This window comes from Terrapene carolina, unplaced genomic scaffold (assembly GCF_002925995.2).
Source record: "Terrapene carolina triunguis isolate 2854851 unplaced genomic scaffold, T_m_triunguis-2.0 Scaffold430, whole genome shotgun sequence".
In the NCBI taxonomy this organism is placed as follows: Eukaryota; Metazoa; Chordata; order Testudines; family Emydidae; genus Terrapene; species Terrapene triunguis.
Window position 1 is genome coordinate 349,902 of NW_020664781.1, and position 27,786 is coordinate 377,687.

The 27,786-nt window shown below is 52.9% G+C and overlaps 1 protein-coding gene across 3 annotated transcripts in view; it reads right to left on the reverse strand.

The window, feature by feature from the left end:
* LOC112106701 (beta-arrestin-1) overlaps positions 1 to 27,786 on the reverse strand; it is a 169,024-nt gene that overhangs the window by 105,316 nt on the left and 35,922 nt on the right. For 2 of the 3 annotated variants that reach the window (XM_024200089.3, XM_024200091.2), the window contains exon 2: positions 16,931 to 16,960. The exons of the other annotated variant lie outside the window; for it this stretch is intronic. In XM_024200089.3, coding sequence (XP_024055857.2) covers positions 16,931 to 16,960 — 30 coding nt within the window. The remainder of the gene's footprint in view (positions 1 to 16,930; positions 16,961 to 27,786) is intronic. 3 annotated transcript variants of the gene reach the window in all.

Below are 27,786 nucleotides of genomic sequence, written 5' to 3' on the forward strand. Positions count from 1 at the left end.
CTACATATCTCACTATCAGCTCTCAGTGGCTTTGATCTAAGGAACTCCCAGCCACTTGGCTCACAACAAGAAAGCAGTGTCCTCATTTTACAGATGAGGACACTGAGGCACAGAGCAGCTGCGGCACAGAGCAGCTGTTACTTAGGTGCTGCCTATTGAAAAGTCAAGCTGCATTCGATTGGATTTGCTTAACATTGCCTTAGATGCCACATAGGTCTTATCAGCAGCTCCCAATATTCCTCTTCTGAACTGCTCGGGTGCCAAAGGCAGAGTAGAACACGAGTTGCGACAACATATCAGACTACACGCTGGACTAATTAACCCTTTGATTACTGGGCTAAAATATAACTGTGCAAAGTTCGCAAATCTAACTTTGGCCAAGGCTGTTGGTGGCAGTGCTAGGATTACACCAAAGGAGGCTCAACTATTAGTATTTGCTCTAACCACCAGGACACACTCTCTCCCATTTAAAGACACAACTGTGGCTAAACAGCTACTTCAGAGGGAAATATTTGCCCACACGTGCTGGAAAGCTGCAAAAATGCCCAGTGCATGAGCAACCCCTTCGAACACAGACCCAGAGTCAGTGACATTGGCACAGGGATGTTCCTATTACACCTACTGTGCTAGCGAGGCCTTTGTGCACAATCATTATGTGAATTACAATAGCAGGTAGAGGCCCCCAGTGAGATCAGGGCTGTATTGTTCCAGGTGCTGTACTACACAAAGACACAGTCCCCGCCCCAAAGAGCCTGCAATCTAAATGGACACAGTCCCATGAGGCCAGGCAGGCTCTTATCCCCCTTGTACGGCTGGGGACATCCACACTTCAAGCTGCAGACGTATTCCTTACTTCCCAGTGCTTTCACCTGGCGCCTGGTTAGACTAGTGTTGTCCATCAACACACTGGAGTTTGGAGGCTCTCTGCTTCGCTAGGAGCAGACGCACAGTGCTCGCTCAGCACTGGAGCTGGGGCACGTGTGGACAGAGGAAAGGCAGCTGGCTGGCATGCTCCCTCCTTGTAAGCAGCGGTCGAAGGAAAGCTGTCCGCTGTCACATCTACATATGGTGGTACAGGCATGGCTGTTCAGAGCGGGTGGAGCCGTTCCGCCCGCCATAGCCATGCCTCCTCGTTTACAGGGCTGGCTGCACAGTCCTGCAGCTCGTTAAAACGGTGTGGGTTCAGCCGCCGGCAAGAAACTGACACACAGGCCTGGGGAGGAGCAAGTCTCAGCCCAGGACGGAACACATGACAGCTGGGTTCAAAGCACTCTCGGCCGAGGGGATCTGGCTGTGGAACGAACTTCCACAGGAGAATAGACTGAGTCTGACCGTCTTTGGGAAACGCTGCAGACCCTTCCTTTCCACCAAAAGTGACTCACAATACGGACACCCCTTCTATTCCCAACCCCCTCCAAACTCCGTCCCCAACCACCCCGTCCCAAACCCCAACCCAAGCAGAGTTTGAACCTTGAAAAGGGAAAAGCGCCAGAGACTCCATGAAATGCACTAGGGACTCTCCTATTGCTACTGAGTTTTCGTACGAGGCGCCCAGATGCTATGGTGATGGGTGGCCGTTTAAAACCCTGAGACCATTAGATAGCACGGGCTGTCCAACCAGCAGCCGAGGATGATCCATGAGCCACAGATTTTGGGACCATCAGTCCCTGTGGAGCCTTGGCCCCCTGCCCCCTTCCATGTTGCCCATTTCGTCCCCCAGGGGAGAATGTTGCTCATTTCCTGCAACCTGCGCTGTTTGGACTGTCTCACATATGTTTCCCCGTCCTTGGGGGCTTCCATGGACATGTTATGGTGGTCAGAAGACCAGGCATCTTACAACAGCTTAGTATATGGGATCATATCGCCCCCTTGTGGCTGGCCTCAGTGATTATAACAACCTGCTTCTTACATCTAACAGAGCTGTCGCTTAGCTCTGTGCCGGGAACAGTGCTGAAGGTCCTGGGTTTGATCCACACCGGTGCCTGGCACCACGCCCCTCTGCATGAGGCCGTGGGTCATTGCTTTTTAAAAGAAGAAAATTAATGGAAAAAATAGGGAGAAGACTGCCCTGGGGGGTCGGTTCATCTAGACATGGGTCATTCTCTGGATCCATTGTTCTCCCTTCCTCTCTGGCACGCATGGCCCAGAACTGTGGTGGAAAGCCTCATGCCTCAGCTGAAGTCAGACTGCGGTGTTTTAATTAAAGAACAATGGCCGCAGTAAGTCAGCGCCGTCCTGCACCATCCAAACCACAGAGTCCCCAGCTGGGAGCAGCTTCCCCAGTGACGCACGGGCTTCCTGAAACGGGATCATTTATATGCATGTGTAAACAACATGCAAAACCCCTTTGCAAAGCAGCTGTTTGTCTGAGGGTGGCTGGGTTTTATTTTTTTACTTACATCAAAACTGCTCACAAGTCTGTAACAGTTTAATGATTGTTCGGCATGTGGGGGTGGCCAGAGTCTCCTCTCACTTAGGCTTGTCTACACGCAAGAGTGCACTGGCTTAACTGAACTGGTGCAAAACCCAGTGTGCACTCTCTTTTGGGGTGAAGAGTGGCTTACTTTGGTTTAGCTTAAGTAATTGACTCAGATCACAGGCGGTGACTCCATGGGTGCTCCGGGACTCAAGCACCATGGAAAAAAAAAAGTGGGTGCTCAGCACCCACCAGCCACAGCTGTTCAGCATGGGGTCACTAATCAGCTATTCGGGGCGGGGCCTCCGATCAGCAGTTTGGCGGCTGGCAGGAGGCGCTTGGGGAGGGCTGAGAGCAGTGAGCGGGCTGGCAGCCTCAGGGGAGGGGGTGGAGCAGAGGTGGAGCAGGAGCAGAGCCTCAGGGGACGGGGCGGAGTGGGGGCAGGATCTTGGGGGGAGCAGTGGGGAGCACCCACAGGGAAAAATAAAACTCAGCACCTGTAACTAACACTACATTGAAATGAGCCTGACTGAAACAGAAACAAACGTCCACACAGCTTTTTGCACCAGTTTCTCTTAAAATGTGTTTTTTTAAACTGGTTTAGTTAAACCAGTGCAACTTTCTCATGAAGGTGTCTTCACTGAAACGGGGGTGACTCTGCACCTAGACAAGCGCAGTGTAAATCTAGGCTGACCCCATCGACATTAGTGGAAAGATGCTGGTGTCAAGGAAAGGAAGATGAGCCCAAAGCTGTGGATGGCTGTCTCCTGAGCAGGAGACTGCATAGCTCCAGGGACCGGCAAACTGCATTAGCTGTTGCTACGCCACTAATCTGAATTTGTATCATCCAATGGCTGTTTGGTGGCCGATATGAAATGGGGAGCTGGGTGGAGTCCTGCTCTCGGTGGGCAGATGTATACAGTAGGGCCGAGAGGGAAAAGCTTTTCTCGCCCCGTGAGAATTTTCGACGTTTCCAACTTTCCCCCCATTTGGAATTGGGACAAAAAATACAAATCTCAAAAATGTTCGTGAACCAAAATCCCTCCCCCTAAATTGAGTTTGGGTCACTCCAACCATTTCATTTGATCATTTCCAAATGTTTTGTTTCGATTTCAACCTTCTGCTAGTGAATATTTACCAACATTTCTAAGCGAAAAGTCATTTCGTCTCGAAAAACAGAACCTTTCCAGCTCAACAATCGCCAAACTTTTTGTTTACCAAAAAAAAAAAAAAATGTTTTGCGTCGGGTGTGTCTTTGAACCGACGCTGTTTCGTGAAGGGTTTCGGTTTTGATGAGACAGCGTTATTGGCAAAAAAACATTGTATCAAAAAATTGCCAACCAGTTCTAGTCTATGGCTAACCCCATCACAGCTAGCTGGCTCCACTGAGGGGATCAGAGCTGGGCTGCACGTGGAGATTTAGACTCCCTTTGTCAAAAGCCAAGACATGGAGGGTCAGGCCTAGTGTTGGAGCAGTGGTAGTTGGGCCTAGTGGTTGGTGCAGAGGCAGCCAGGCCAGGAACCGGAGCCAGAAATCAAAGCTGGAGTCAGGAGTCAATAGTGGGTGTGGAACAAAGGAAGAGTAGGGCTGGGAGCTAGGCTGGAGCAGGCTGAGGCCTGTGGTGTCTGTCACCACTCTCAGGCAGGGGAAAGTCCTAAGCCATGAAGTGACGTTGGGCAGACTGAGCTGCTGTTCTTCCCGTGGGGCTTATATACCTGGCCTGAGGGTCACCAGACCAGCTCCTGGTCTTGCGGATTGGCTGGAGTCTAGCACAGGAATGACTCATCACCGCGTGTGACTTAATCAGGCTCTAGGTCGGGGGTGACTCGGCACTGCACAGCCTTGCCTCCGGAAGCTGTTCCCCGCTGGAGAGGCCTGCAGTGGGGTGCAGGAGACGTTTTCCCTGATAGTTCCCATCCCACGGGAAAAGCTTGCCAGGCTGTACCTACACTGTACCCGTCCTGGGGATGAACACAGGAGTTCATTCTCCAGGCCTCTCCAGCTGGCCCCTTTCACCTGCACCAAGGCAACTGTCTCTTCAGCACCTCAGAGGGCAGCCCATCCGGTCACTGCAATGCTCTCCAGCGCCCCATACTCCTGCAGAGCCACCCAATGCCTTTTCTACTAGCTGCCTGTCAATGCAAGGAAAGGCCTTATAGCAAAACCGAAGAGCTCTTGCCAGTGGGAGCAGCCCAAGGCTGGCTTGGCTCTCGCTGCAGTATGTTTACTGATGAAAACTTCTGATGCATTGCCTGGAATGGCCAACGGCATTCTGGAAATGCTGCTTGGCAGCCAAGCTATGTGCATTAGCACAGATGTTGTTCTTTACTGCTGGCAGACAGCAGCTGTAAAGAGGTCAGATATTTCCTTGTTAGAGGCAATCAGAGCTGCCTTCCCAGCTTCTGGGCTCCAAGGAGCAAGGTTAGCAGCAAGCGCAGCGGGACGGCTGGGACAGCAAGGTCTCCTAGGGGCAGCTGAACGTAACGACAGCACTTTGGGCAATGAGGAATCAAGCCCCTGAAGCAGGCCGCCATGGAAGAAATGGCCCGTGACTGGAAACTGGCTTGCCAGGCTAAGAGTGCGCCACCTTCTCAAGCTATGGCAGAATTCCCCCATCACCCTAGCTTCTGCCTCTCGGAGAGGTGGCGGATCTAGACCGGCGATGGAAAAACCCCTCTGCTGCTGGAGTAAGTGTCTACAATACACTCCAGCATTCCTAGTGTATGCACAGCCTAAGCAGCAGGTCATTATAATCACTGGGGCCAGTCACTAGAGCAAGACATCGGAACAGGAGCTTCTGGAGCCAGAGGAAACTGAGGGTATGAAATCTTTGGGAAACCGGAACCGTTGTCAGCAGTTTCTCACCAGCATGCCTGCATCTCGCACCTTCCTGATGGACACATCCACGTGACGGGCACTGCAAGAGTGTTACCAGCCCGGCCTCTCATGATCAAAGCCCACAGAAGGATTCCAGCTGCTGGGGAGAGGGAGGGAGCAGGGGGGAACTAGCTGGGAATTGCTGCGTGGGGCTGGCTCAGTTGCTGTGGAAGGGATCCGGGTGGTTTTTAAAGATAAGCAGGATGCAGATGAGAAAGCCCAGCGTGTGCCCCAAGCCCATCCCCTGGTGCTGAGCAGAGTCAGAACAAGGTGAACCGGGGGAGACATGAGCCTGGCTTTGATCTGAGCGTGGCTCTCGTGCCAGTGAAAGGATCCAGAGCCACATGGATAGCCAGAGATAGCGCGTAGTCGTGTTGTCATGCCCACACGATGATCTGTGGGCGTTCTGATGGGTCTCTCGGCATTCCAAGGCCGGCTTGGCCAGGAGGGCCTCCGATTTGACTGCCTTTGGGACGCCCTGAGCGATAGGATCCACAGGATATTCCGGGAGCCCCTCGGCCACTGAGCAAGCCCAAGCTGACTGCAGAAGCTGCAAAGCCAGGATCTCTTGTGGCAAGGCCCTGGTGGGCTGCTCCACAACAGCAACTGAGCTGTGGCTGCACACTGTGCAGGGGGAGCTTAGGATAGCCGGGAAACCTCAGCCACAGGCGGAGAACGAGGGGCCAGCAGGCAGATCAGTGCTGCAGAGGCCAAGAGACTTCACGCTGCACTGGGGTGAAGTTCACCCCCTGTGACGCCTCGGCACCATTTAAATCCCAGTGAGGACTGTGGTCGCCCCAGGATGGGGGAGTCCCCAGCAGCCATAGAGCCACCATAGCTAGCTCCTACATCCGCCTGTCCCATCAGGAGCCATCATCACCTCTGTTGTCCTCTGGCCGTGGGGGAGGGGGGAAGAGAGCCAGCTCCTCTGGCCACGGGGCACAGAAAGTGCCCCTCCAAAAGTGGCCATTTTTTTAATTCCCGTGCACGCCCCTGCATAGAGAAGCAAATCGGATCTCAGGGCAGGATGTTGGCTTCAGGAGGCAGAAGGTGGCTCAGACAGATCTAACCCCACACAACGCCTCCCTCTAGGTTCTGCCAATACAGCGATTCCTTCTCGGCTTTTAATCACCGCGTTCTTCTCTTCGACCGGCTTTGCTCTCTGCTCTGTTCAGACCCACCTCTTCCTCCTGGCGAAGCCTGACTTGTGCCTTATTGCTGCTCTACACCCGAAAGCAGCTCCCCGCCGTGTGGTATACACATTGCGATGTGTTTTGGCAATACATCTCCCTTCACAGTACAGGGGTAAAGCAGGCCAGATCTCTTCCCTTTGAGCTTTTCCCAAGCTGGAAGGCTGTTTCTTAACCCAGTCTGATTCGGAACAGTCAGCACCACTCGCCATTATCTCAAGCTGCTGATGCAAACTCTGGGCTCTTCCTCCCTTCCTGATCTGCATCCTATGGGGGAGGGAAAGGGCCGCTTAGCAATCATCCCTGTTCCCTTAAAGTTACAGACAGGCCCAAACTGGGACCCCCTCCCTGTCACCCAATCAAATGCGGTGCTTGGAATGGGATGGAGCCCGGATCCGAACCAGCTATGTTCTGGGGTTTCCTGGACCAGGAGACACAATTTCACTGGCGCATCCCTTCTCACCAAACTCTAGGTCTGCGGCTTCCAGAGCCCCTAGTAGCAGCAGCAGGTTCTGATCTCTCCACACTGATCATGGAGGCAGGGGAGGCGCTAAAGCAGCGGTAAAGCAGATAGAAACAGCGGGGGGAGGTCTCGCCACACATCCCCCCCGAGGAGGAGGGACCTGCTGCTCTGCCAAACCAAAGAGCAGCGCAGGACCACCCGCAGCTTCCACTTACTTTAAGTCCTGCTTCCCAAACCCGCAATGGAATAGCCCTGGCTTCCTACTCCATTCTGTGCACAGCGCTGTACGTGAGCATGGGAACCAGGAGCTGGATTCCCCTGCCTCTGATCCCAACACTAGCTGACCTGGAAATGGGTCCAACAAAAGTCCTGCGATAAAGCACCCCTGCTCCTTTGGGAGGGGCGGCTCCGAATAGAGAGCCAGACCCACCCTTGTGACTCGGCTCTCGCCAGGGCCTCTGGGACGGCTCGTGGCATTTCTAGGAAGGTGGGTTTAGTGCAGTTTGCTCCGCAGGGTGCCCGCCAGTGCCAGACCGAGAGAGGGAATGGCCCACGCCTGCTAACAGCCACCCACAACCCGTGCCTCGTTTCTGCAGGCTCCATGGACTCCAGGTGCGTGGACAGCAGCCACTGGAGTGAGTGGACGTCCCAGGGACTATTCACTTCTTGTGACCCTGACCCATCTCAGATGACCCAGGCCAGCAGTCCCTGCCTCTCACACCTTGATCGTATGGTGTCAACAGTAAACTTAAGAACGGAGCAAATGAAGCCACTCCCTGGAAGGGAACCAACCTGGGTGGAGGGGAGAGCTGGCCAAGTTCTTCCAGGGAAGAAGTGGTATTGCTGGGAAACTGGAGAAGGGGCAGCCCTGCCCCTGGCTGCAGGCCCAAAGGCAGTGAGAGGCAGTGTGCTCCTGTGGAGATTGTATTGGAGAGGGAATCAGGAGACCAGCGTTCCCTTCCTAGCTCTGCCGCTGACCTGTTGTATAAAACATACGAACGGCCAGACTGGGTCAGACCCATGGTCCATCCATCCCAGTGTCCTGTCTTCTGACAGAGGCCAACGCCAGGTGCTTCAGAGGGAATGAACAGAACAGGCAATCACCAAGTGATCAATGACCTTGTTAATCAAGGATCGAGCCGTATGACCTTGAGCAAATCACTGTGCCTCAGTTTCCCCTCCCGTCATCTGCCTCATTATTGAGTGTAAGCTCTTTGCAGCAGCGGACTGTCTCTTTTTACAGCCCCTAGCACAACAGGGCCCTGAGTTTGGTTGTGGGTTCAGTGTCCTACCATAATACCAATAACAAGGGCCAGCAGGCTGAATGTATCTGGTTGTTAAAGTCCCATAAGAACTTCCAGCTGGAAGGAAAGCACTAACCATGACGTAAGCTGCTATTGATACTGATGGATGTGATGAACAGTTTGTATTTACCGAAGTGACTGATTTATGCCTGTTTGTACTGTCTGGATTACAAACCAATATTTCAGTGCGAGAGAAAAACAACAACTTTTCACTCTGTTATTGGAAAGAGAATAAACAACCCCCTTCCGTCTGAATCCGTCACTGCTCCAGGGCGCGGGAAAGTTAGACTGTTCCAAGGGAGTTTAGTTGTAATCAGAAAGTTCTTCGAGAACCAAGTGGAACTTCCCGGACAGCGAGTTTGCCAGGACTGTCGCTCTTGATCAGTGTCAGAAAACCAGCCTCTGAGTTTTCCCTCTGCCTCCCGGAGGCGAGCGTTTTGAGATGTTTTCCCTGTGAGTGCAGCTGACAGCATGTAGCCATTCTGGGGACGGCAGTGTCGCCTTCGGGAACGGAGCGCTTCCATTTGGGCTGGAAACGGACATGTGGCAAATGCCTAACAGTCTTTTCCCAGTCTCAGGGTCCGTCTACTTTTGGAGCAGGAGGGGGAATTCCCAGCTCAAGGAGACATACCCACGCTAGCTCTGAGCGAGCTGGCACACACAGTTAAGAGTCCATCTCTCACACGGGGGGCTAGACACTTACCCGGCCCTCGTTACCACTGGATCTAAGTGCCCCATGATCAGTAATGAACTGATTATCACCGACCCCTCCCCCGCCCCGGGAGGTGAGGCTGCATTATCACCCTGTCTGACAGCTGGGGAAATGGAGGCACAGAGCGGTGAAGGCCTGGCCTGGCTTTAGGTGCCTCAAATTTTGGGTGCTCAGCTTGAGACATCGTACACGGGGCCTTTAGGATCTGCCGCGCACCCACCCTCCGAAAATCAGGCCTCTTACAATCCAAACTGGACGTCTCTCTAAACGCTGCGCTCCGGTTCCGCCTGAGATACGCAGGAGGTCAGACTGGATGGTCATATGGATCCTTAGCGACTCTGTGAGGTGTTTCAAGTTGTGGCACCCCAAATCACCCGTGAAAAGCTTGGCTGTGAGACTGTGGCGGGGTGGCCACCCTGCTCCTGCCTGGAGGAGTAAAACCAGCCCTGGAGAGGCTGTGGCTGGGGAAAGGCTGATGGGGAAGCAGCCTCAGGGGCTATAAAGGGGCTGCTCAGCTGGAGCTCAGAGAGTCTCTCTCTAGAGACTAAGAGGGACGGGCCTGGCTGCTGGGAGCTGAGCAGGGTACCTAGACTGGAGCAGGGCTGGGGAAAGGCCAGAGGAGCTGGGGAGCTCTGGCCTGGAAACCCCCCAGGCTGCAGGCCTTGCTAAAGGCCGGAAAAGGTACTGGGGCTGCAGAGGGCAGCCCAAGGGTAGGCAGAGGCAGGAGGTCCAAACCCTCCTTGCCGATGATGAGTGGCAATTACACTGCAGTCTGCCCCAGTGAGCGGGGGCTAGATGGTGACTAGCAGTAGCCAAGGACTGAGGCGAGATGGGGATAGGGGGTTGGGGGTTCCCCAGGGAGGGGAGACCCAGCGAGACTGCGGGGTACTGCAGGGGGCAGAACCCCGAGAGAAGGCCCGCAGAGGGTGCTCCTGAGTGGACAGAGCAAATTCCCAGGACGACCAGCAGGAGGCGCCGCCGGGTGAGTTGTCGCCCCGCTACAGAGACCTACACTACCCCATGGAGCCATGCCTGAACAAGCAGTCAGTTTAAAGCAGAGCTTGTGGTCGCAAATGCCCTTAGCAGACATGACCCTGAACACGCTTCACTCCAGTCTACACGGCCTGCTCCCCCCCCGTTCAGCGAACAGAGCCGGGGCCAGTCACCGGCCGAGCTGCTGGTGGAGGTGTCTGTGGCGTGGGACAGAACCGAAGGCCACCGACTCATTCTGCGTGGGGTTCCCGAGCAAACAGCCTCCCAGGGAAAAAGCGGAGCCACAGAGGACAAGGAGGAGAGGGAGAGCGAGTGCCAAAGGGCGTGGGCGAAAGACCGAGGGGAACAAATTGAAAGCACAATGAAGAGGGCTGCCTGGATGCCCCGTAAGTGGTTTCATGGCTCTTGCTGGGCTGGAGCTTGGGGAATAGCTTTTGTTAATGAACGATTTCCTTGAAGAAAGAAAGAATCGCTCAGCGTTATTCTCTCCCTTGTTATTGTTTTGGCCCATCTCGCCACAAACCACAATCCATACCGCTGAGCGTTCGGAGCGGGGTGGGTGTCCTTAAAGGTGCATGCTCAACCTTCTGGTAATCCATGAAACCACTGGATCATGCTGCCAAGATGCTTAGCAAAATCTTGCCCTGGGTGGCTTGCAGCCAGCTTGCAAGGAGCAATGGCTGGAGCTACCCACAAACCACCGGGTCCTAAAACTATGTCTCTTCTCTTGGTGAAGTCTTGCTAGGAGATTTTATTCCTCAAGCCCATACGAGTCCAGAGATCTGATGGCTACCAGTCTCTCTGTCCACGAGCGCGTACGCATGCTGAATGCAGCCGGAGATCTGTGCTCCCATCCCTGAAACAGGAAGCAGGAGTGCTTGAATTCTAATCTCAGCTCTAACAGGGACTCGCCTTTGTGACCTCAGACAAGGCACATAACGGCTCTGTGCCTCAGTTTCTCCATGTGGATAATACTGTAATGACCTGGTGTCATGGAGTCACCGGGCCGATGCTCTGAAACTGCTCCAAAAGAAGCCAGTCAGGGCTCAGGTGGACTTGCTATGGGAAGCGCACAGTGAATGGGGATGCTGAGTGCTCTGAGGTCAGACACAGGAAGGCCGAAGCCATGTAGGCTTTTTGCCCTGGTAACAGTGGCATCAGCCATAGCTTACATGCAGGCATCTGGGCAGCCTCACCTGCCCTGAGTGCCGCAGGAAAAGTCACACTCCCAATTCCCACCACCTAGGCACTGGTGCAGTACACAGGGAAACTGAGGTGCACACAGTGTTAGTACGGGACAGTGAGACTCACATGCAACATAACAAGGGGGAAAACCCCACCTTGTCACCCCTGGTTAGTGTGTATGTGCCACGGCCCCCTCTCTAGCGTGTGGGTGTCTCATGGGCCCTAGATTGCTAACCACTAATGGACAGATTCTCCTTCAGCTCAAGTTGTAGCAACTGATGATTTAAGGGTTTGGTTCCTCGCTGTCACCATGACATTCCAAGGAGCCAGGCTTGTGTCACCTGGGTGGTGATGGATTCGTTACAGTACATCCTTCATCCACAGGGGTGTGAAGCATTAACAGGTACAAGCTGGCGACATGCTTTGAAGATGGATAGTGTTGTTGTTGTTTAATAAAGCAAAGAAAAATGTGAGCGGAGTATTGGGAAGGCTCCCCTTAAGGTTCAATCGATCGGGCTGTCAAACGGCCTCCCGTGGGAAGGAGCAGAAGTTCCGTTGCATTGCATCGTTCAGCGCTGGACTGGCAACAATCAGGGTCTTGCATCTGTGCAGGGCTTTTCATCCGAGTGGGTCCCAAAGCACTTGCCAAAGGGCTCGTGCCAATGACCGGGAGAAATATCAGAATCGCTTCGACCAGCCCTGGGGCTGCCACGGCGTCTGGATTCAGTCCGCAGGAGTGGAAGGGAAGAACCAGATAACCCTCTCCGCCTGACAGGGGCCTCAGGAGTGCCGGGTGCCTCCAAGTATTTAAAAATCAAAACAACAATCTCCCTCTTTCTTCCTTCCCGGGCTGGAGGTGTAACAGCGTGACGAGCGGTGAGGCGGCTGGGCGTGCGGGAGCGTGCAAAGGACGAGGGAGCTAAGCCGAAGGGATGAGCTTGCACAATGGGAGGTCCACAGTCCTCAAACGAGCAGCGCCCCTCAGCCTTCAGCTGCTCCCCACCCAGGTGCTGACTTTGGCCAGGCACTGGACGAGCTGGGGTGGGGTGGGGCGTGCTGGGTGCTACCTTTGTACTGAGGGCGCTTGGGCCCATGCCATTTCACCAGCACCCCCAACGGCTTCCTTCAGATGTTGGACGACACGGAGGAGAGGCCTGAGCCTCGTGGGATGCTGGAGGCAAAGGAACATAGCGACCCTGGAGGTTTCGTTGGAGAAGAAGGACCTTAGCCATGTCAGGTTGTTTCCATTCATCCCTGCAGTTCCTTGTAGGCAGGGGAACTGGGTGATTGGCAGCAGATCAAATGTCACAGACTGGTCCGGCATGACTAGCACAGACGAACTGCCCTTGCCTCGGGCAGGACGAGCCCGTCTTTGACCCTCCCACCCAGTAGCCCCCCCAAATCGCGGCTTTGAAACAACATTGGACAATGGATTTAGTTGGGGATTGGTCCTGCTTTGAGCAGGGGGTTGGACTAGATGACTTCCTGAGGTCCCTTCCAACCCTGATATTCTATGAATGCAACCGTAACCTCGCCTCAGGGAGAGAGACAGAGACACAGGCTCTGCTTGGCCTCCCAGCCAGTATGGGTGGTGGCTCGGGCTAGCCACCTGAGTTTGGACCAAAGGGATGGCCGGGCATGGAGTCAGGTGGGTAGCCCGTGCCCCAACATCCAGACTGCTATTTTTAGCATCCGTCTGTCTAGCCAGGCTGGGAGGCACACTCTCCATGTAGTATAGACAGACCCGCCCAGACCTTTGGTCACCTGACATATATCCGAGCAGCACTTAGATATCACAGTGATGGGCAGGGTATGGCAAGCAAGGATGGCCAGATGGCTCCAACCCCTAGATCAGATGCTGGGCACCCTCAAACACTGAGGTATCCTGGGTCTGAAATCTAAGAACATGAGAACAGCCAGAGGGGGTCAGACCAATGGTCCATCTAGCCCAGGATACTGTCTCTGGCAGGGGCCAGCACCAGGTGCTTCAGAGGGAATGAACAGAACAGGTAATTTCCAGTGATCCATCCTCTGTCATCCAGTCCCAGCTTCTGCCAGTCAGAGGCTAGGGACACCCAGAGCATGGGACTGGGCCCCTGACCATCTTGGCTAATAGCCACTGACAGACCTATCTTCCATGAACTTATCTAATTCTTTTTTGAACCCTGTTATAGTTTTGGCCTTCACAACTTCCCTTGGCAATGAGTTCCACAGGCTGACTGCGCTGTGTGAAGAAATACTTCCTTATGTTTGTTTTAAACCTGCTGCCTCTTAATTCTGCAGCTTAGCCCTCGAATAGTTTCCAGGTAAGACCCTAGGCTACATAAAATAGGAGCAGAAATTAACTCAGGTTATTTTTTTGCTAATTGGCCTCTCTCTCTGGCTATGTGGTCGAGTAGATGAGAAATAAATCCAGCCGGGCAGCCTAATTCTTCCCCAGAACCATCATTTTTGCTCCTGCAAAATCCCTTTGCTGGTTTGTTTCTTCTCACCATCGCTTTGTGCATGAGTTGTGCCGTATCCTGGAGGGGCTGAGTTGTGCAAGGCAATATTAGAAGGCTGAAATGGGTGATGATGATAATAATAATACTCTCCAGTGCTTATATAACTACACTTTTCATCTGTGGCTCCCAAAGTGCTTTCTAAGGAGACCACTATCCCTGTTTTACAGATGGGGAAACTGAGGCACAGACTAGGGAAGTGACTTGCCCAAGTTCACCAGTCAGGCCAGAACCAGGGATAGACACCAAATCTCCTGAGTCTAGGCCAGCGCACTATCCCCAGGCCACACTGTCTAGGCTGAACAGATTGGTGACGAAAGGACATACAATTATGAGTCTCCAAGGATGAGACGAGAGGGTGAATACCAAGGAGTGAAAGGAATTGTGTAGGGGGTTCAACAGAGCCTAATTTAAAGGTCTAGGCTGAACAGGACACACACCTGTCAGGGATAGTCTAGGTTTACTCGGTCCTGCCTCAGTGCAGGGGACTGGACACGATGACTTCGTGCACTCTTTTCAGCAGTGGAATAGACTCCCAAGGGAAGAGTGGACAAAGGCAGTGGAGAATTAGAGACAGTGCCACGCTGGCCAGAGAGTGGACTGAGTATACGCCAACCCTTTTCTGCCTCTGAGTCCGTTGGGTCAATCTGTGATCAAGTCAAATTCATCCCTGACTCCTCAGACAACAATTCCACACACTTCCACAGCTGGCCTTGCAGGGCAAGACAGAGCTGCCAGTTACCCTAATGGTTGTTCACATTCCGTGTGCTAGCTAAGGCACATGTGCCAGCTGGGGGGTCTGACCTCCTCTCGGACAATGCCTCAATGTGTGGCCTCGGGTAGGTCATTTCACTGCTCTGAGGCTTGGTTGTCTTCCCAATAAACTGGTTCATACACGTGCCACCCACAGCCTTCAGTTGTCCAGCTGTGTGCCATTGGGCCTATAGTGCTAGGAGAGTCTCCTTTCGCTCACGCGGCAGGAGCTTGAGCTTTTTGGAACAGGAAGGCCTGGTTTCTAGCCCAACATCTGTTGCTAAACTCTGAGTCATTATGGTGTCCAGTATACTGACAACCATGATGTCCTAGGTGACTGCAAATTTGTTATGCTATTTCATCTGGATCATATGACCATAAGAGCGGCCATACTGGGTCAGACCAATGGTCCATCTAGTCCAGTATCCTGTCTTCCAACAGTGGCCAATGCCAGGTGCTTCAGAGGGAATGAAGAGAACAAGCAATCATTGAGTGATCCATCCCCTGTTGTCCACTCCCAGCTTCTGGCAGTCAGAGGCTAGGGACACTCAGGGCATCTGGTTGCATCCCTGACCATCCTGGCTAATAGCCATTGATGGACCTAGCCTCCATGAACTTATCTGATTATTTTTTTAACCTAGTTATAGTTTTGGCCTTCACAAAGTCCCCTGGCAATGAGTTCCACAGATTGACTGCACTGAGTGAAGAAATACTTCCTTTTGTTTGTTTTACACCTACTGCCTATTAATGTCATTTGGTGACCCCTAGTTCTTGTGTTATGGGAAAGAATAACACTTCCTTATTCACTTTCTCCACACGTCATGATTTTATAGACCTCTCTCATATCCCCCCCTTAGTCATCTCTTTTCCAAGCTAAACAGTCCCAGTCTTATTAATCTCTCCTCATACGGAAGCCGTTCCATACCCCTCATCATTTTATTGCCCTTCTCTGTACCTTTTTCAATTCCAATATATCTTTTTTTATATGAGGTGACCACATCTGCACACAAAGTGTGAGGGTACCATGGATTTATATAGTGGCAGTATGATATTTTCTGTCTTATTATCAATCCCTTTCCTAATGATTCCCAACAATCTGTTTGCTTTTTTGACTGCCGCTGCACACTGAGTGGATGTTTTCAGAGAACTATCCACAATGACTCCAAGATCTCTTTCTTGAGTGGTAAAAGCTCATTTAGACCCCATCATTTTATATGTATAGTTGGGATCATGTTTTCCAGTGTGCATTACTTTGCATTTATCAACATTGCATTTCATCTGCCATTTTGTTGCCCAGAAAGCGGCTGTCAGGTCCTTGCAGCCCCTAGGTGCATGGGCGGCCAGTGAGGATCCGTGCGCTGCCCTCACGCCTGCAGGCGCCGCCCCCTCAGCTCTCATTGGTCGCGGTTCCCAGCCAAAGGGAGCTGCAGAACTGGCACTAGGGGCGGGGGCAGCATGCAGAGCCTCCCTGGCTGCCCATGCGCTTAGGGGATGCGAGGACCTGGTGGCCACTTCCGGGAGCCGCATGGAGTCAGGGCAGGCTGGGAGCCGGCCTTAGCCCCAGGCCCCCGCTGCGCTGCCAACCGGACTTTTAACGGTCCAGTCGGCAGTGCCGACCGGAACCGCCAGCCTGGCAACCCTAGCCACAGTTCTGAAAGGGTCTGTTTCCCTTTGCATTTCACTCTACGGTTTGTGCTACCCACTGTCTAAGAAAGGGCCTGCTCCAGACCAGCCAGCTCAGACAATCACTGGGGACTCTGCCAGGACACTGTGACCTCTGCAGGAGTGAAAAAGCCTACGCTTGCAGTGTCCCAGTTGGATCCATCAAGCTTCGTCCTACTGTCAGATTCAATTGGATGAGGTCCCTGCAGTAACAGCACGGGAGCCGCGTGTCACCCTGTTATTCTGCCCCGGCGGCGGCAGTACGTTCCCTAGGCCTTGCAGAAACACCAACCTTTCACCGCGGCTTTGCTGGGTAGAAAGCACAAGGCGGGGCCATCTGCACAGGCTGTTTGCAGCCGAAGCCCTTTACAGACGGAAACAAATGAAGTGCACAGTGGGATCACGAAGGGGAGCTCGAGCTCGAGACCTGTGTCGTGCTGGCAAAAAGGCCACCCAGTGTCCGAATAAACACCAGACTATTAGTCAAATATTTACGATGCAATTAAAAGCTTTGCTGCTGAATAGACCAGGCAGATGCACCAGATGCACTGCAAAATATGACCAGGTATGCTCAGTTAGAATATACCTGCAGTGCAATGAAATGCACTAAGTGGGTGCTGGTAGAACACACCTGCAGTGGTACTAAATAGACCAGGTGTGCTCAGGTAGAACACACTAGCTGCGCTGCCAATGCATCAGGCACAATCCAGCTCTCTCTTAGAGGCAGCTCAGCGGCGGGAGGTGGGAGGGGGTGCAGCACTGAATGGGTTAAAAAGCAAATGGCCCAGCCCTGGTTGGCCGGGGGCGTGATGTCAGGGGGCGAAATGCAGCATTCCGTGAGGCATGCAGACCCGCGGGTAGAAAAGCCGGTACCTGTACTTGTAGGCTGCCGTCTCGTTACCACTGAGAAGCAAGGCAGAAAACAGCATGGTCAAAACCTCTCCAAACAAGGATTAGTAAAAGGTCAGACAATTCCCCGTCAATCAGACTGGCCCACGCCACTGGGACTCCGAATGCGCCACGAGTCCAAGAGGCAATGTACATGGACACATACAAGCAATCACAGGAGACTAAAAGGCTCTCTCCATGCCCACCCCCAACCCCACATCTGAGCAGCTGGGTTATGCTGACAGCCCCCCAGGAGACAAGGAAGGACACTGGCCACATTTACAAACGGGGAAACCGAGGCATCGAGAGAGCACGGGACTGGCCTGAGGTACCCACAGAAAGTCTGAGGCACAGCTGGGAGTTGGACCCTGCTTTCCATCCAGTGCCTGAACCACACGGCCCATCTTCTTCCTTGGAACCTATTCATGGTTAGCCTGGAGCGCCTTGTCACAGGCCGCAGAGCCTGTTCCCTCTCGAGTCCCAGCTCAGCTCCGGGAGCGGACACAAGCCATTGCTCTAGGACAGGGCGGCTGTTCAGCGACTCGTACCAAAGGAGCTGCCCCGCCCCCGTTCCCAGTGGGGAGGGGTGTAAAGATCTGATGGCCCCTGGTACCTCCGGGGGCAAGGGAGAGCCGCAGCCAGGGAGGCCTGCGGAGAGTGGGCGCTGCAGGAAGCACCTCTCGAAGGACCCATCGTGACAGCACCCTGCAGCCCTCTGACAGCCCAACACACTAGTTAACCCCAGGAAGGTATCTGGGCAATCACTCAGACTTCACCTTGTCTCCTGATTGCCAGTCTCCGACCGTGACTCCAGCCTGGGCCTACCTCTGATCTCTCATCTCTGACCCCGGCCCGACTCTGACCCTGGCTCTAGCGATTTCTCTGACCCCTGCTCACCGCCTACCTCAGCCCAGCTGTGACCGTTAGGCCAGATTGCCTGCACCCCGGTCCCGTACAAGAGGTCCCCATCAGAAAAGATCACAATTGCACCTACGTTGGCACTCAGCAGAGATATCAGGGGCCATATAAGCCTGGGTAGCAAACCTCCCAGTGCTGCACCCCTTGAATAAAGTCAGGAGCAGTTTACCACTGACTTCAATAGGAACAGGGGCATCCCCCCCCACCCTCCCCCCCCCCAGATATTCTTGGTGCTCATTATGCAGACAGAGCTTCATTGACGCAGCACAGCAAAACGCAGACACTTCTACTGCTCAGGAGCAACTTGCTATTCAAGAAGCTTCCCGGTAATGGCATCTCGAGTTAACGTGAACACGTAGGAAGGAAAAGGGGAAGAGAAGCGAAAGAAAAGCCAGCAGAGGGATCTATGGAACCATCGGCCACACAAATGCCAGGAAAGGGAATTTTTGTGTGAACCGGTGCTAGCGAGGACAAAGAGGAAACAATCAAAGGAAGAAGACGCCAGCCGTTGAAATACACCCTCTCCGCTCCTTTCGGACGTGACAGCCAGCGAGAGAAAGGGCGGGTTGCGGCACAATGACGTGACGATCCAGGAGGCAGCACCGACTTTGGGCTGTGAAAACCAACCATGGGAATTCGTTCCTAGATCCACGCACGCACGGACACACACGCGGTGCATTGCAAAAGAGCCTGGACATTGTTCAGAACACAACTGAATGACTTAATGACGGTTGGCGACCAAAGAGCAGGCATCGCACACTCTGAAATTAGAGAGCATCCCAGTGCTATCCCCTGGCCAGATACGATCTCTCGGACGCTGGTGTTAGTCTGGTTACTTCAAATACACCCTGGTGTTGATGAGCTCAGGGGAATATTAACATGCAACAGCTGATGGGTCCAGAAACAGCTGCCCAGTGTTGTTCCCTTTAAGAGCCCGGAATGATTCCCCATTGACTGGAATGGGCTTTGATCAGGCCCAGTGTAAATTTCTGGCTGGAGAAAGATGTTGGGTCCATAGCCCTGGAGACCAGAACTTTCTGCCTTCCAGCTCCACCATGCAGGCCCAGCACAGGCTGCAACCCGCACTTCTCCCGCGTCGGCCCCTGCCAACGGGCTCAGCGCTGACCTGGCGGGACCGCTCGCTGGGTGCGGGGGAGGTCGGTCTCCAGCTTCATTCAGATTGGAGCTGACAGGGTGAAAAATTACTCACTTCGTTTTTCCATCTTTACTTGCGTTTCTCGGCTGCCAGTGAACCAGAACAAATCCCGGCGTGAGCCTGCCGGGGCCGGCTGCTGCCGTGGGAACACCTGGCCTTCGGGAACCAGGCTGAGCTCAATGTCTTTTCCATAGGACACTGAAGAGCCATCAAATGGAAAGGCTCTACCGGGCCCGAAAGGAACTAAAGTGGTGGGCGGTTTTGCAGAGCAGTATGGGCCAGTGTGTAGGGCACTGGGTTTCATTCCTGCTACAGTCACTAACCTGCCGGGTGACCTTGGGCAAGTCACGTCCCTGCTCCGTGCCTCAGTTTCCCCCACACCCTTCGTCTTGTCTATTTAGACTGGAAGGCCTTTGGGGAAAGGACTGTCTCTCCCTAGGTGTTTGCCAGCACTTAGTACAAATAAGCTGATCATGGCTGAAGCTACTGAAATACTCCCCACGCCTCATAACCCACAGCCCACTTCATAGCCTGCCTCCACCCCTCCTTCCGCATGCTGCCCTGGGCCTGTATCGCCCTGCTTGACAGAGCCTCCCATTCTTCCTCCGGACGTCAACTCACTTTTCCCAGAATGCCCTGCTTCGCCCCACCACATCTTCTGACTTGTCTGCACAGAGGCACCAGTGACAGCCAGGAGTTATCCGGCTCCTGGGAACGGCTTCCTTCTGCTAGCCCTTCCCAAGTCCTAGAGACACTCTCCTCCACTGGGGAAGCCGGCCAGGATGAGAAGCAGCCAGGTGAGGAGGACAAGGGGAAGAGAGATGGATGAAGGGACCTATGCCATGTGGAAGGCACATGGGAGGCTGTTACAGACCAGGCTCTGATAAGATTTCCTCCCCCAGGGCAACACATGGAAGGCTGTTACAAGCCTGCTGTTCGGGTGCTGCATGCTAGGAGGTCTGGAAGTCTGTGAGATAGAGAGGAAAGGGTTAACAGAGGGGTGAGGAGAGGAGGAGGGGAATGTGACCAGCTGGGCCGAGCACAGGTCTGGGAGCCAGGATCCAGCCTCTGACGATGACTCATATCTCTGACCTGAGACAGACACTGAACTGCTCTGCCTTGCTTTCCCACATCTGTCAAATGAGGATAATTTTATAACCCCCTCCCAACGGTGCCGTCATCACAGGGAGCGTTATTTAGCTAACGTGGGGGAAGCCTTTGCTTGCCTCAAGCGCTGAATGAGTGGTGCTAAGTGTGATTAAACACACATGGGACAAAATGGCCAGAGAAATCCTCAATGGAAGGCACAAGAGATCACCTGAGACAGGAGGGCTCACACTTGCATGTCTCAGCAATTCCCTCCCAGGAAGCAGGCAATAAGGCCAGGACTAAAAAAAACAAAACCCTTTTTCATATGGACTTCGTCTTCAACACTGCTCCACCGTGGACCCTCCGTGGCTGTCCCCAGTGCTGTGCTGTAGGATAGTCGGCCCAGCTGTTCCCTGAGTTACAGCAGTGACGAGCGCGTATTGATCATTGTCCATCTATCCTGAGCAGCTCGCCGCGAGCCCCTGTGTATTTTCGACTTTGACGAGAACACGCACTTCACTCCGGTCCGGTTTTCTTTTCTGTTACAACAGCCCTTAGGTTCCGTCCGGCGCCGCACGAAATCCCCCACGAACAGAATACAGGGGCCGTGGTGCGAGCGGTGAGGGGCTCGTGACATTTTGTGTCTGCGGATCTGCGGATGGTTGGTGAAAAGTACCAGAGGAAGAGGCCCGCCGAGTGGAGAGAGAATGCGTGGTGGGTAGCAGCAGGGCGAGCATCCCACGTGTTACCCCAACCAACGTGTCTCAGCTGGGAGCCCAGCCCAGCACCTGCCAACCTCTCCAGGGGAATCCCGAGCCTCCTTAACGCCCACTAATGGCGCACCTTGCCAGCCTAGGCCCTCGGACAGAATGTTCCACCTCTAGGGCAGAGGGGTGGGGACCATTAATGCCAATTTCACACCCTCCCAACCCTGGGGCTAGTTTGGCTGCCCAGTGGTGTTTTGGCAGCTGGAGATCGCCAGGGCATGGGGCTGCCTCGACATGCCCCCCCGCTTCTCCCAGCCATGCCTCTGTTCCAGCAGCGAGGACCAGTGAGACGGGAGCTACCTGTGCATTACCCAAGGGTTCTCCTGCACTGGGGCCGGGCCCACCGGCTTTACAGCTTGCACTGCACTGCCAGAACAGCGGAGCTGGAGCTTGGCCTCAAACCGCTGTCTCCAGTGACTATCCACGTGACACGCTGCTAATCGGGGGGTTCCCCGCGCCAACAGCCTCCTCTCCTAACCCAGCCACCTGGGGAAGGAGGTGCAGTGAGAGCAGCTGTGCATTAGGCAGCATGCGCCCGCCTTATTGGGAGCATCCATCTGTGACGCAGGCCACCCCTCTGCCCTAGACGTGGAACATTCTGTCCAGAGACCTGGGTTTAGTTCCCACTCACTGGGAAATCACATAACCGCTCTGTGCCTCAGTTTCTCCACTAGTAAAAGAGGGCTAGTGACAGCAACCTCCTACACCAGGTTGGTGGGAGGTTCAGATTGAATGGCAGATGCTACAGGAATGCTTTTGCGCTAGATCTGAATGTGTACAATCCATTAGCGAACACTTTGGGGTCCGTGGGAGTGAAAGGTAATACTGTAGCTGCAGGAGCATTCAATCAGGCTTTGAGCCCCTAGACTCCTTTATTGCAGTAACCACGGGCTTGTCTACATGGGGAAGTTAGCGTGCAGTGAGCCGAGGTGTGCATTCACAGCACACTGGCTACTCCTCACTAACTCCCAATGTCCACAATCCTACTGCACGGTGAGTGCCCTCAGGCGGGTTAGCGTAATACGCTTCCGAAGTGCATTCAGCTAATGTGCACAAATGCACGCTTAATGCACAGTAAGTGTGTCCGCATGGGGTGTTAGTGCAGAGCAGCTAGTGCGCACCAGTTACTGTGGGCGTATAAACCCTAAGGAAAAAGGGTGTGTTCTCAACTCAAGGTAAAAGTCTAGGGCAGACCAGGCAGTTAGTGGTTTTCATGCTAAGGCCACGTCTACATTACAATATTACGTCGATCTAATGTACATTGGCACACAGCCACTGCAGTTATAAAATCGCTTGTAGGGTTGCACACTTGGCTCCTTGTGGTGGCAGTGCACGTCCACACCAGGAGGGCTTGTATCGGTTGTATTGTCAGCGTGGGGCATTGTGGGTTGGCTCCTGACAGCCAGTAACAGTCGACGTAAGCGATGCAGTGTATACGCTCGGAGAGGTGGTATTAGTAAATCGGCATAGGGAGGCCCTTATGTCAAAAATTTAATTGCAGACAATTCCACAGCTTGGTCGACGCAAGGCAGGTTATGTCAACCTAACCCTGCAGTACAGACCAAGCCTAATTAGGAGGTGAGTTAAAGCCTCAGTTTCCCCATAGGTTTGAATACGGGTGAAAACTACAAACTGCCTTGTCTCCACTAGGGTGTTAATGCGAGCTCAGAACACATCTTTTATCCTCGGGAAGACGCAGCCGAAGAGAGCCGCTTGGGTTCGGATTTTCAGAAGCTCGGAGCACTCACAAGTCCAGCGGAAGTCAGTGGGAGCTGAGGCCGCCCAGAAAGTCTGAAAACCAGGCTGTCAGAAACTTGTGCTCTACTCTTCTATGTGTAGACGAGGAACTCAGTTCTCCTCTGTGGCAGGAAGGATGGCCTAGTGGTTATGGTGCTCAATTAGGACAGGGGAGTCCTGGATTGGACATTTCTCCACTCAATGTTGCAACGCCTAACTGATTGGGAGCCTAAGGTCCATTTTCTTTCGGTAAGACTTAGGCTCCTAAGTCAGTTAGGCATTGCAGCGCTTAGCGAAGCGACACCTAAATACCTTTAAAGATGTGGGCCTTAGGGCTGGTCCACACTACCCGCCTAATTCGGCGGGTAGAGATCGATCTTCTGGGATCGATTTATCGCGTCTCATCTGGACGCGATAGATCGATCCCAGAAGCGCTCCCCCGTCGACTGCGGAACTCCTGCTCGCTGAGAGGAGGAAGCGCTGTCGACGGGGGAGCCTGCCTGCGCCGCGTGGACCCGAAGTAAGTAAATTTAGTTCGATATAGGAAACGTCGACTTCAGCTACGCTATTCTCGTAGCTGAAGTTGCGTTTCCTATATCGATCCCCCGCCCCAGTGTGGACCAGCCCTTAGTCTCATTGTGCCAGGGAACCCATCTGTACCACCTGAATAACAGTGCTGCCCTAGCTCACAGAGGTGGGCAGGATAAATACATTAAATATCGAGGGGCGCTCAGACACTACAGCCATGCAAACCATAGAAGTACCTCAAATAGAGAGTTACACTGGTACAACTGCTCAGGGCCTCTGACTCCAAACACAGAACACAAAGGTGGTCTCTGCCCCACAGACATAGCAGTCTAAGTGCTGGATCGACAGTGGTGTAACTGACCACAGAAACTGACCACTTAAAACTAGGTCTGAACTGTAAAGTCGTCCACCAGGAATATTTTACAGGGACAGCTCCCATCTGTGATCACGGAGACACATCCACCCCCACCCAAAAGGGAGACAGGAAAGCAAGAGATCTGAAAAGACCTTCGTCTCCTTGTGCTTCCTGATTTATAATGCTATTAACTTTCTCCCCTGGCATTAGGCCACAAATAATGGTTTGTCCTTGGATAATCTGTGCTTGCGTTTCAATTCTAGTAATGCTATCTTGGAAGATTATCTCCTGCACTTCAGGCCGGGGAAACAATTAACATAAAGTGCAGCGAGTTTGCTGGGTTCTCTCAAAAGAACATTGCCTTCCAAATGCTTGCGAAGGGGGGACATGTGTGTAGTATCATTCCCACAGCAGCTCTGAACAGGGATCATGGGAGGGTGCTTGTGAAAGAACAGAGCTGGAGAGTTGGACACACACCCAAGTAAGCTACTGTGACTCCTGTCTCAGCACAAATGACTCCTCTGTGCCCTCACAGCTTCAGCTTTTAACAGCTTGCAGATCTAAGAGACCGACCCAGCAAAGTCTTGCTGACCTCTTTCCGGGTTGAGTCTGTTTCTGCTATCCTTTACACTGGTGTGAATCAGGAGTCACTCTTTTGAAGTTAATGGAGCCTCACTGTTGTAAATGAGAGGAACAGCAAGCCCATTGATTTCCGTGGGACATGTTGTGTGCCTGATGAGGACTATACAGGTGTCTAAGACTGCGTCTACACTTAGAACACTACAGCAGCACTGCTGTAGTGCTTCAGTGTAGACACTCACCACAGAGCTGGGAGGGGTTCTCCTGTCACTGTTGTGACAAAGTTCCTCCTCTACGTGGTGGGTCCTGCGCTTATTGGCGGATTTGCTCGCCTCACAGATACACCATGTGGGTCGGGAAACAGCCCAGAGACCTTCCTCTCTGGTAGAAGCCACAGTCCAGGTCAATTCCTCCTGTGTCTGATCAGGACTTGGGAGGTTTGGGGGGAACCTGGGCCCACCCTCTACTCCGGGTGCCAACCCAGGGCCCTGTGAACTGCAGCTGCCTAGAGTGCCTCCTGGTACAGCTGCGTGACAGCTACAATTCCCTGGGCTACTTCCCCATGGCCTCCTCCCAACACCTTCTTTATCCTCACCACAGGACCTTTCTCCTGGTGTTTGATAATGCTTGTACTCCTCAGTCTTCCAGCAATATGTCTTCTCACTCTCAACTCCTAGTGCCTCTTGCTCCCAGCTCCTCACATGCACGCCACAAACTGAAGTGAAGTCCTTTTTAAACTCAGGTGCCCTGACTAGCTAGCCTGTCCTAATTGATTCTAGCAGTTTCTTAATTGGCTCCAAGTGTCTTAATTATCCTGCCTGTCTTAATTGGTTCTAGCAGGTTCCCGATTACTCTAGTGCAGCCCCTGCTCTGGTCACTCAGGGAACAGAAAACTACTCATCCAGTGACCAGTATATTTGCTCTCTACCAGACTCCTATACCCCACTGATCTGGGTCTGTCACACTGTCCATAAACCACCTCGCTGAGAGGTGGTAACTAGGTCAGTGGAAGAATTCTTATGAAGACCTAGTGCTGTCTACACCTGGGGTTAGATCGGCATAGCTGCAGCTCTCCAGGATGTGGACTTTTCAGAGATGTAAGTTTTCAGTGCAGACCAGCCCTTAGGGAATTCAAGCCTTGAAACAGTACTTCAAATAGGCCTCTGAGGGTGTCTCCACTGCAGAGTTTACCCGGCCCAGGTACCCAGTTTAGCCAATCCTACTGCCTGGGAGCCTCCACACAACAGATTTAAATTTTATTAGAGAATTTTTAAAAATAAACGGTACAAAAGATTTGAAGAGTCAGTTGTCGATCATTGGGGGAACATACAGAGTATGGGGAGGATGTTGTTATGTCAGGGTTGGCAGCACACATAATACATACAGACTGTAGTGTCTCCAATGGGGGGGTGGGCGGTGGGCGAGATCAAGACACAGTTGGTAAGCGGTGAGGGTCAATCATCCACATAGGGGGTACAAATGGTCATGGGTACAAGTAGGTGGGCCCAAACCCTAGGCTGGGATTTCTGGGGGCGTGTACAGTACAGTGGCTTTGTTCCTGGAAACAGTTAATTCTGGATGTAAGCAGGGTCTGAATGAATTCTCCCCTGACAGCTAGTTCGGGAGTGGGAGAGACTTCAGGAACAAACTGTATTTACATGAACACACCTACTCTGCGTAGGTATCTAGCAGACAGGAGCTGTGTAGCTCCAGTGATCAGCTTTGGCTGGTGTTGGGTTACAAATCACATTAGTATGGAATGAGGGGGAGTGAAATGTTATCTTCATTGTCTGACTAAAGGGGAGCAGAACTGTGCTGAGCTTGTCCCAATTGAGGGGTCACCCTCAGCTGAAAGGAACTTGCTAAGCCAGGGGCTTGAATGCCAGAGCCCTGTGAAAGGGACAGGTGTCCCAGCCAGCAGGTGTCAACTCCCCCTAAGTGTCCCTAGTCTGATTTAATCTGTTCCTCCCCCACTGATCAAAGATAGAGCTAAATAGGCTCTATCAGGAGACTTTTGTTATGTTGAAGTGCTCAATTGAGAGCTGAAATCACTTGAGATGGGGCAGTGTTTCTGCCCAGCCCGCAAAGAGCTGAAAATCACTAAGAGACTGATGTGCAGAGGTCACAGCAGAGAGGCAGGTGGCAGCAGAAGGTGACTGTCAGTCGCCCGGCGAACGAGCAGCTGGCGAGGCGGTGAGCAGAACGAGTGGCTGGCAGGGTGGCCAGGCAGCAAGGAACCGTGGCTGGCGGGGTGGCCAGCAGAGAGGAACTGCAACTGGTGGGGCGGCCAGGTGGCAAGGAACAGCGGCTGGTGGGGTGGCCGGCCACAGCAAGGGCTCAGATGGCCACATCAAGGGCTCAGATACCTTCTTCCCCAGAGAAATATGACGGGCACGCCTCAGAGGAACATCAGTCCACCCAGTCCAGTGTCCTGTCCCGACAGCGGCCAGCAAGCCATGTGTCAGAGGAAGACGGAAGGACCTGCAGCAGCAGCTGTGGGATCATTTGCCCCTCATGAATATCTCCTCCTGATCCCTAATCATTAGAGATTGGTTTAAGCCCTGAAACATGAGGTTTGAGTTCCCTGCCAATATTCTTTTGTTAGCACTAATGGCTAGAATGCTGGATGTTCTCCTTACCTAAATCACCGCCAATCCCTCCTTGACTCCTGCGAAATTCTTGGCTACAACTCACGTCCTCTTGTGAGGACCAGTCACACACCACGACTACTGGACAAGAAATTGTCATGGGCCTCAGAGAAGCAAACAGTTTGCCAATGACCCGTAGGCTGAAAATGTGTTCACAAAAACTCTTTGGCAAATGCTTGTGAAGGTAAAATGCATTCCTAGGCTTATCCAGTGCATTGGGGTAGCTCCTGGAGGCCAGAGCCCCATTGTGCTGGGCACTGTTCATAGGAACCGGGATCTGTTTTTGAACAATTCACTATGAGAAGAAAAGGTGGAATTGATCGTTTCACGGATGTGCAAGGAATAATCCCCCCCCCCCACAACTCTAGATTATTCACATTTTCTCCAGGCTTTGATATGAAAGAACAAAACTACACTCCACCTTAGGCCTTCAAAAGGGAATGAAGAAATGAGATGGAAGGCCTCAAAGTGGAATGTCAACATTTTCCACTTTCATACAGCTCTAGCATCAATTGCAATTGCCAGCTGTGTTTATGGGGACATAGGAAATGCTACACTGGAAGAGAGCAGTAGTCCATCTAGCCCAGTATCCTGTCTCTCTGATTTCAATGCTTCAAATAGAGGTGAAAGAAATCCTGAAACAGACAATTCTGCAATAACCTTCTCTTAGAAGAAGTTTCTTCCTGACCACCACCAGCTACAGATTGGTGTATGTCCTGAAGCATGTGGATTTATGTTCCTTCCACCTGTGTTTTTATCCAATCAAATGTAACTGGGAACTTCTGATCCAGTTTTAACTCCTGCCAAGCACCCAGCCTCAATGCCGTCTAGTGGCAGTGTGTTCCACAAGTTAATCATGCATTGTGTAGAAAAGTATTGCCTATGAAATGTAAGGGATGATACGACATACTGTAAAGTTTGCCCTGTGGCGAGTTCAAGATGACTGCATTGCTCACTCCAAAGGCTTAGCTAAGCCATCTTCAGCCACTGATCGCTGAAGAGAGGTGCTCATCAGCAAACCAATGGGGATCGTGCAGCACCTCCGCACCTCTTACTGGAGCGGG